At 47.3% G+C, this 9,848-nt stretch overlaps 1 protein-coding gene across 4 annotated transcripts in view; it reads left to right on the top strand.

The window, feature by feature from the left end:
• Nucleotides 1-9,848, top strand: part of CAMSAP2 (calmodulin regulated spectrin associated protein family member 2) — a 98,263-nt gene that overhangs the window by 56,175 nt on the left and 32,240 nt on the right. For all 4 annotated transcript variants that reach the window (XM_040263231.1, XM_040263230.1, XM_040263229.1 and 1 more), the window contains exons 3-4: nucleotides 4,035-4,196; nucleotides 7,103-7,186. In XM_040263231.1, the coding sequence (XP_040119165.1) occupies nucleotides 4,035-4,196; nucleotides 7,103-7,186 (246 nt within the window). The remainder of the gene's footprint in view (nucleotides 1-4,034; nucleotides 4,197-7,102; nucleotides 7,187-9,848) is intronic.

The raw sequence follows: 9,848 nt of genomic DNA, 5'->3' as shown, positions 1-9,848 counted from the left end.
GCGCCGTGTCGGTCACATCTCAGGAAGCCTGAAAGAGAAGGAGGATTTCATGCGCGTGCGAGCAGCGCCCTGCGGGGAGCTGGCCTCCCTCTGTGGGAAGAGCGAGCTGGGAAGGGGTCAGAGGGCGGCACTTGGGCCAGCAGCAGGCTGTGCCTGCACATGGGGATGCAGAAGCCGGGCGGCAGGCGTGGGGAGAGCGGAGCTCTGCCGCGGCTGCCCTAAAGGGGGAGCAGGCAGGCGGAGGAGATGCCGGCTGCGAAGCTGCACTGATAGGTGGAGCCAGCTACTGAGGCCTGCTCTCCTGTTCAAGGAGTTCAGACTTCACAGCGCAGAAGACAAGGTCGACTGTATGGGAGCGTGAGATGGTGGCATCTCTGATTTGGAAACATAGCTAGTCCCCAGTTCATAACACCTTCAGAAGTCACTCCACACAGATTTAAGGTAATATAAAAAAAAGGCCTAGTATTCTTATATTCTTGGGGGGTGTGGAGCCTTTTGTAAACTTGGGCGGAATTGCAGGCATTGAAGAGAACATTAAGATTAACAGGTTTTACCAAGCAAATATTCAATATTTAGACCTTCTCTGCAATATAATATTCAGTTCTGTCAGTTTAGTCACTCAGTCATGTCCGATTCTTTGTGACCCCGTGGACGGCAGCACGCCAGGCTTCCCTGTCCATCACCAACTCCCGGAGCTTGCTCAAACTCATGTCCATTGAGTCAGTGATGCCATCCAACCACCTCATCCTCTCTTGTCCCCTTCTCCTCCTACCTTCAATCTTTCCCAGCATCACAGTCTTTTCCAGTGAGTCAGTTCTTCACATCAGATGGTCAAAGTATTGGAGCTTCAGCATCAGTCTTTCCAATGAATATTCAGGATTGATTTCCTTTAGGATTGACTGGTTTGATTTCCTTGCAGTCCAAGAGACTCTCAAGAGTCTTCTCCAACACCGCAGTTCAAAAGCATCAGTTCTTTGGCACTCTGCTTTCTTTATGGTCCAACTCTCACATCCATATATGACCACTAGAAAAACCATAGCTTAGACTAGACCTTTGTCAGCAAAGTCATCTCTCTGCTTTTTAATATGCTGTGTAGGTTGGTCATAGCTTTTCTTCCAAGGAGTAATTGTCTTTTAATTTCATGGCTGCAGGTCACCATCTGCAGTGATTTTTGAGCTCAAGGAAATGAAGTCCGTCACTGTTTCCATGTTTCCCCGTCTATTTGCCATGAAGTGATGGGACCAGTTAGAACTGGACATGGAACAACAGACTGGTTCCAAATAGGAAAAGGAGTACGTCAAGGCTGTATATTGTCACCCTGCTTATCTAACTTATATGCAGAGTACATCATGAGAAACGCTGGACCGGAAGAAACACAAGCTGGAATCAAGATTGCCGGGAGAAATATCACTAACCTCAGATATGCAGATGACACCACCCTTATGGCAGAAAGTGAAGAGGAGCTAAAAAGCCTCTGGATGAAAGTGAAAGAGGAGAGTGAAAAAGCTGGCTTAAAGCTCAACATTCAGAAAACGAAGATCATGGCATCTGGTCCCATCGCTTCATGGGAAATAGATGGGGAAACAGTAGAAACAGTGTCAGACTTTATTTTTTTGGGCTCCAAAATCACTGCAGATGGTGACTGCAGCCATGAAATTAAAAGACGCTTACTCCTTGGAAGAAAAGTTATGACCAACCTAGATAGCATATTCAAAAGCAGAGACATTACTTTGCCGACTAAGGTCCGTCTAGTCAAGGCTATGGTTTTTCCAGTGGTCATGTATGGATGTGAGAGTTGGACTCTGAAGAAGGCTGAGCGCCGAAGAATTGATGCTTTTGAACTGTGGTGTTGGAGAAGACTCTTGAGAGTCCCTTGGACTGCAAGGAGATCCAACCAATCCATTCTGAAGGAAATCAACCCTGGGATTTCTTTGGAAGGAATGATGCTAAAGCTGAAACTCCAGTACTTTGGACACCTCATGCGAAGAATTGACTCATTGGAAAAGACTCTGATGCTGGGAGAGATTGGGGGCAGGAGGAGAAGGGGACGACCCAGGATGAGATGGCTGGATGGCATCACGGACTCGATGGACGTGAATCTGAGTGAACTCCGGGAGATGGTGATGGACAGGGAGGCCTGGCGTGCTGCGATTCATGGGGTCGCAAAGAGTCGGACACGACTGAGCGACTGAACTGAACTGAACTGAACTGATGGGACCAGAGGCCATGATCTTAGTTTTTTGAATGCTGAGTTTTAACCCAGCTTTTCCACTCTCCTCTTTCACTTTCTTCAAGAGGCCCTTTAGTTCCTCTTTGCTTTCTGCCACAAGGGTGGTGTCATCTGAATATTTGAGGTTATTGATATTTCTCCCGGCAGTCTTGATTCCAGCTTATGCTTCATCCAGTCCAGCGTTTCTCATGATGTACTCTGCATATAAGTTAAATAAGCAGAGTGATATTATTCATCCTTGACATACTCTTCCCAGTTTGAAACCAGTCTGTTGTTCCATGTCTGGTTCTAACTGTTGCTTCTGGGTGTGCATACAGATTTCTCAGGAGGCAGATAAGGTGGTCTGGTATTCCCATCTCTTGAAGAATTTTCCACAGTTTGTTGTGATCCACACAGTCAAAGGCTTTAGCGTAGTCAGTGTAGCAGAAGTAGATGTTCTTCTGAAATTCTCTTACTTTTTCTGTGATGCAGCGGATGTTGGCAATTTGATCTCTGGTTCCTAATATAATATTACATTCCAAATAAAGTAGAAAGTCCAAAGATAAGCTGGAAAAAGGTATTTGATGATGAAATGACACCTAATATCTAATGAGCTCTTACAAATCAAGAAATAAAAAAGGAAAGGTGATCATCTCATAGAGAAATGTAAGCCAGAGATATGAGCCAGCAGTTTTCTGAGGGAAAAATACAAATATTTGCTAGACATATGAAAATATGCCCATCCTCATTACTCAGAGAAATGTGCAGTCTGAACAAGGGAAGGTTTTTAACTTCCAGACTGGATAACAGATGATAAAAAGTGCATGATGTCTAATATGGACCAAAAATGTGGGGAAACAGGCACCCTTGGCAACACTGGGGGCAGGGGTGTGGGATGAAAGCTGCCCCACCCTTCTAACGAGCAGATCCGTGGTGGTTTCTCAGAACTGCACGTGTGGTTGCCTTTGGGCCCAGCAGCCCCGCAGTGACAGTCCTCCCTGGAGAAATGCAGGGTGGTGGTGTGTTTACAGCGCCACAGGGCAGGAGGCAGTGCGAGTGTCTACCCCGGGGCGGCAGGGGTACAGTGTTTGGTGAGAATACGTTCCAAACCGTGGACACTGTTTGGGGAGCAAGAGGGCGACGGTGCTTTAGACTTTAGGAACTTCCTAATGTTGGGAAATTTTAAGAACCGCCCCCTGCCCCCGCCGTGGTGTAACATTTCTGTATGAAACTACCTCTCATGAAAAACAGCAGCAAAGGAAAGACTAGCAGTCCTATGATGGATGCAGAGGGTGGGGAAGAAGCTGCAGCCAGGAAAAGCAGAGGGTTACTGGCCTTGTTGAGGGGTGAGAAGTGGTGGAGTCTGAGCTGGAATGGAGGTGAGCAGACAAGGAGGCTAGACTCGAGGGACAGTGCAGGAGTGGAGTCTGTACATGGCTCCCTGTGAATGAGAGGAGAGAGCTTGCTCAGAGATGACTCTGAAGTCTGCAGTCGTTTTGTTGAGTAAATGATCGTGACCTTCTCAAAACCAGGAAAAGCAGGACAAGGAGGCTCCTCTGAGTAGGAGATGATGAGCGCCTTGAGTGGAGATCCTCAGTGAGCATCTGAGTGATACACTGGTTGGGCTACCTGAGCTCACCCCGGCTTGTGGGTACCATTTATGCTGTCTTATCAAGGCTTATTGTTCCTAACCTTTCGTTCCGCTCCCGTCTGTTGGGCAGTGGTAGTGACACTTAACAGTGTGAAAGCAGCCATCTCTCAGTGGGATGCTGAAAGCAGCCGTCTCTCAGTGGGATGCTGACGGTCGTTCTCCGTCTGCCTCCAGAGCGCTCACCTGGCCATGATCGACACCCTCATGATGGCTTACACCGTGGAGATGGTCAGCGTGGAGAAGGTGGCTGCCTGCGCGCAGCAGTACTCGGCCTTCTTCCAGGCCACAGACCTGCCATACGACATCGAGGACGCCGTCATGTACTGGATCAACAAGGTGGGTGCTCCCCTGGGTAGCAGCGGTCTTAGAACCATGGACGCTGTGCCTTCCTGCTCTGCACTGAAAGTCTGCTCCCACAGAGCTGGCTGTTGACATCGTGACCCCGAGTGTGCTGGTGTTTGGAGGTCCTGAAGGCTGGCCCTCATGTGGGAGCAGGGTTGCTCTCTTCATGAGAGACCCCAGAGCGCCCCTCACCCCTTCTGAGGAAGAGGGGCCAGGCTCGCCAGGCCCAGTCTACTGGCACCTTGGACTTCCCAGCCTCCGGAACCCAAGAAATAGGTTTCCGTTGCTCACAGGCCACCTGCCTCTGGTGTTCTTATTGTAGCAGCCTGATCAGACTAAGACAGACTCCATGACTCTTTTGTTTTAAGTCAAAGTGAAAATTAAAGTCATGCAGCCTTAATAGTTCCCATTCCCTTTAGACTTAAAGTTAAGATGGTGGAGAGAGCTTTTATGTATTCTGCAATATCCATCGTTACAGTTTATGATTAACCGAGTTGATATCAGACTAGTACAAAAGTCAGAGCACTCCCGAGTAGGGAATATACTTTGTGGGTGCTCCGTAAACTTTTTTTGCATGCAGGAATGAAGTAAGTTTTTCCTGTTGCCAATTAGATGATTTTTAGGTTTGCTTGAGTGACATGTGAAGACCATAAATAAATAATGTAGTTAGAAAGGCTCGTGCCACAAAGCTGAGCCTTAGAGAAGGAAAGGGAAGCTGGCAGGTGGCAGACCTGAGTCGGGCTGCAGGCCTCGGTGGCCTCTCGTTGGCTTCCGGGCCTCGAGGCAGTTGGATGAGGCCATGGCTCTGCCAGTTCCGGGAAGCTGGGACCCTGACCTCAGTGCAGACCACAGTGAGCTCGTGCCCTCGGTGGAAGCGAGCACGTCGACCATGGTGGGTCTGAAGCAAATTTTCAGCCCTGCCCACACTCACCGGATCACTGGGGACCGTCTCAGAGCCATCATCCCCCAACCCATGCATGGAGTAGGTTTCCTTCAAACTGGCAACCAAGGCTCACGGATACCAACAAATTATTAAAGTCCTAGCTTGTGAATGGGGTATTCTGAGTCAGAGCCAACTCATTTCTGCTTCTGCCGTCTCTCGGGAAGAGTGTTTTACACAGCTGAGTGAGTCGATGCTCTGAGATCTGGCATGCAGTAGCCTCACACACCAAAGCAAGTCTGTGTGTTATTAATTCCTTGTAACGCTTTGGGTAGAGTCATGGGTAGAGAAGACTGTTAGTAACTGTTAACCAAGTTTCAGTTCAGTTCAGTTGCTCAGTTGAGTCCGACTCTTTGCGACCCCATAAATCGTAGCACGCTAGGCTTCCCTGTCCATCACCATCTCCCAGAGTTCACTCAAACTCATGTCCATTGAGTCGGTGATGCCATCCAGCCATCTTATCCTCTGTCATCCCCTTCTCCTCCTGCCCTCAATCTTTCCCCAAATCAGAGGCTTTTCCAATGAGTCAACTCTTTGCATGAGGTGGCCAAAGTATTGGAGTTTCAGCCTCAGCATCAGTCCTTCCAATGAACACCCAGGACTGATCTCCTTTAGGATGGACTGGTTGGATCACCTTGCAGTCCAAGGGACTCTCAAGAGTCTTCTCCAACACCACAGTTCAAAAGCATCAATTCTTCGGTGCTCAGCGTTCTTCACAGTCCAACTCTCACATCCATACATGCCACTGGAAAAACCATAGCCTCGACTAGACGCACCTTTGTTGGCAAAGTAATGTCTCTGCTTTTGAATATGATATCTAGGTTGGTCATAACTTTCCTTCCAAGGAGCAAGTGTCTTTTAATTTCATGGCTGCAGTCACCATCTGCAGTGATTTTGGAGCCCCAAAAAATAAAGTCTGACACTGTTTCCACTGTTTCCCCGTCTATTTCCCATGGACTGATGGGACCAAGTCACCATAAATTAAAATCCGTCAGTCCTTCTTTTAAGCACAGAACTGAATTTCAAGCAGCAGAATTTTAAAAATTGTTGATTTAGTTTACAATGGTTGATAATGGCATTCATATTTTCTAGATGGCCATTATTAGTTAATTTGAGCATGTATTTATTGTTGTTGGAATGACCGTAACATCAGTAACTCAAAATCCAAAATTATCTAAACTATTCTCAAGAAATACTTTATGCACTCAACAGATTGTTTCCTAGTCATCTTGAATTATGGGCTGTTTGAACAATCTGATAAGTTAGACCTTCTCCCTGAGAAGTTCCTATATACAATAGTTTTTCATGTATTTTAACTGTGACCTGTGACCACTCTAAACCCCACTCATGATCCAGAGACATGCCTAGGAAATCACAAGTTAAAATTTAATCCAAACAAACTGTTTTCTACTGATAATGATACATTAATTTTGAGGAAAATAGTTTTCACTTATTAGTCCTGAAAGAGATTGTGAAAATTTTTACAGAAAAATAGTTGTCTTGTTTCCTAAGCAAAAGGAGAAAAGGGCAGCAGAGGATGAGATGGTTGGATGGCATCATCAATTCCATGCACATGAGTTTGAGCAAACTCCAGGAGATGGTGAAGGACAGAGAAGGCTGGCGTGCTGCGGTCCATGGGGTCGCAGAGAGTCAGGCGTGGCTGAGTGACCAAGCGACGGCGAGCATCAGCACTGAGGTTGGCAAGCGCCTTTCTCCTGGGCGCTCCAGCTGGCCCCTGACATGTAGTAGGTACTCAACAAGTATTTGGTAAAGTAATGAATTAATTTAAACACCTGTAAATACTGTAAAATACTTTTTTCTGGTTGAGAAAATGAAGTTCTGTTCATTTGAGTGGCACTGATATTTGACATCAGAGACCTGAATGCCGGCATTTTAAGGTACGTGTTATTTTATTGTTACATTTGACTATAAATTAAAATTAATGTTTTTATATTTTAAGGTAAATGAACATTTGAAAGATATAATGGAACAAGAACAGAAATTGAAAGACCATCACGCAGTGGAAACTCTAGGAGGTCAAAAGGTACATACATGTTCCTAAGGGGGAAAATGTGTCTTTATGAGAGCCTGTGTTCACACGTGTGTGCTGTTTGGGGAAATGTTCATGGCTGTGCTCATCAGGTCATTTTTGGTGGTCTTAACTGTGCCCTAGGGAGCCTTGCCCTGACTGCCAGGCGAGCAGAAGTGCAGAGTGGAGGTCAGCTGGATGGTGGTGTTTAGGGAAGATTGTTAATGATTAGAGCTCAATTTCTGAGGTTCTTTTGGCAAAAATAATGGTTCTGCCTTTGTTTGGTAGAGTTATGAAACAAGAAAGTTTCCAGTTTATCAGCCTTATAATGACTTGTAATAAGACCAGCCTCTAAAATTATTCTGGGAATTGTAAGCTGTAACATGGTTATTCTGTGAAGGAAGAAGAAACACTCACATGGATTTATTATTTAAAAATTCTTGAACAGGCTTTTAGAGGTTTCTTCTCTGAAGACTTGTGTGTTTGTTGTGTACTGAAACCTAAAGTATATTTCCTGCAATATAAATGCGTTGTAGGGAGAGCCCTTGAAACTCCTGGCCAGCATTTCAGTTGAGGTATAAGAAGTTCTATTATGCAGAGACTTTGTTTTCCATTCGGGTTGTTTTGAGTCTCTTCATTATTGTGCTGCACTTCTCTTCATTTTGGACAAAGGCCGCTGGCCACTGATGCTCTGTAGCAGGAGGGGAACGGAGAGCTGGTTGGTGTGCAAGCAGCCTTGCTAGGAAGGTTCTGCCAAAGACCAGCAGCCTTGCCTGAATCAGGTGTTGGGATCGCCCTGGCCCGCTCTCGCCCTCCTGCTCCCGCGGCCGACCTTTCCCCCCCGTGGAGCGGGGGCACCCTGCTGCCTTCCCCAGCTCAGCCCCACTGGGTCCCCAGCCCTTGCCCTTACCGCCCCCCTCGCTCTCTCCTTGCCTCAGGAGTAGAAACCCTTGCCTTGGAGACAGATCTACTCCTGTCTGCCGTTTTGCTCCTGGCTCTGAGGAGAAGTCCGGTTCAGCGCCGCCCCGAGCCCCAGGGCTCCCGCGGAGACCTGTTTGTCACGCACAGTGGCGCCGTGCTGTAGTGTTGCACGCACATGAGCTACACGGGTTTATGGGATCACAGAGGATCCAGTAAACGTTGTTTCTGTGGAAAACAACGCGTCTGGGTTCCAGTCAGCTGTAGGTGGAGGTGGTGTTCAGTCGCTAAGTCGTGTCCTACTCTCTGACCCGGTGAGCTGAGCACGCCGAGCTTTCCTGCCCTTCACTAGCCTCTAAGAAAGGCAAACTGTATGCGATCCATACACAGCTGGATCACCACTCTGACTTCCCGGCACTTGGTCCCGTGGAGTTGCACTTGCACACTTCACAGCCAGGACTTGTTGAGCTAGTGAACGAGTGAACCGGTGCGGCTCACTTAGGCATCTGGCTTACCGCGCGCTCTTATTCAGCACGAGCACAGCGTTTGTGCCTTCATTTCCTTTTCTTGCCTTTTATTTTTATGTTAATTTTTTTACTGAAGTTTATTTACAGTGTTGTGTTAAATCTGCTGTACAGCGCGGTGACTCTGTCATACACATACACACGCTTTTTCTATTATTTCCATTACGGTTCATCACAGGATCTTGCATACTCAGGCCCCCGTGCTGTGCAGGAGGCCCTTGTTCCTCCCCGTCCTGCCTGTGATAGTCTGCATCTGCCAACCCCAGACCCCTCGGCCACCCCTCCGCCCCCCATCCCCTTGGCAACCACAGCTTAGTTCTCTGTGTCTGTGAGTCCGTTTCTGCTTCGTAGATTGCTTCGTGCCGTGTGTTGGGGTCAGTACCTTCAGTTCCAAATGACTTTCACCCTTGTCCCCATTGTTAAGGTGAGTGGGAAGCGGTTCACTTCGCGCATCTTACTGCACACGCGTCATGAAGAGACACGTGGCCAAACGCAGAGGCGGTTAGGGAGTCTCGCTCTTACCTGTCAGTGGGAGTTTCAGCGTTTGAGCCATATGGCTAGAAACAGAATCACTTTATTCTCGATTTTCATTCTTGCAAAGCAAATGCTTCACCCTTTCTCCCTTTTAGGCAAGAGAGGTCGAGTGGTTTGCTCTTTCTCCTTGCTGTACCGTGGGTAAGAGGCTGCCATGCCCGTTGCCCCCTCAGCCCCTGCTCACAAGGCAGAAGCCAGGTGCCCAGCCCCGGGCTCTGTCACTTCCCCCATGGACGGAGCCTGGGCTGCTGGGTGGGGACTGTCTGAGCTCCTGTCCTGTCCAGCGACTCTCTGCTCAGATGTTCAGTAGCGTTCATTTTATGAAGCTTCTTTCTGCATCTATCTTCTGGGTAAAATACATGCTCTGTTGAGGGATACTTGTACTGTATATTATTCACGTTGGACCAAAATTTAAATTCCAAAGCCATTTCAGTAGATTATTAGACCATCGTCTGACCATCTGTTTCTGATTGTTGGACTGGGCGGTGCTTTAAGAGGGAGGCGTTTTAAATGGTCCCAGGAAACTATTTTGATTAAGCAGGTGTACGTGATGTGAGTTTCTTGATTTTCTTTCCAGTTTCTCTTTTGGCCTCTGCTACTCGTTTTGACCCTAAACTGTGAATTTCAGATAAATGATTTTTTGATATAAGCTGCATGAGCATCTTGTGTTTTTATTTGCAAAATCTGGCAGCCCTGCTTTA

Source organism: Oryx dammah, unplaced genomic scaffold, assembly GCF_014754425.2.
Source record: "Oryx dammah isolate SB20612 unplaced genomic scaffold, SCBI_Odam_1.1 HiC_scaffold_21, whole genome shotgun sequence".
NCBI lineage: Eukaryota > Metazoa > Chordata > Mammalia > Artiodactyla > Bovidae > Oryx > Oryx dammah.
This window is presented reverse-complemented; position numbering and strand designations above follow the sequence as displayed.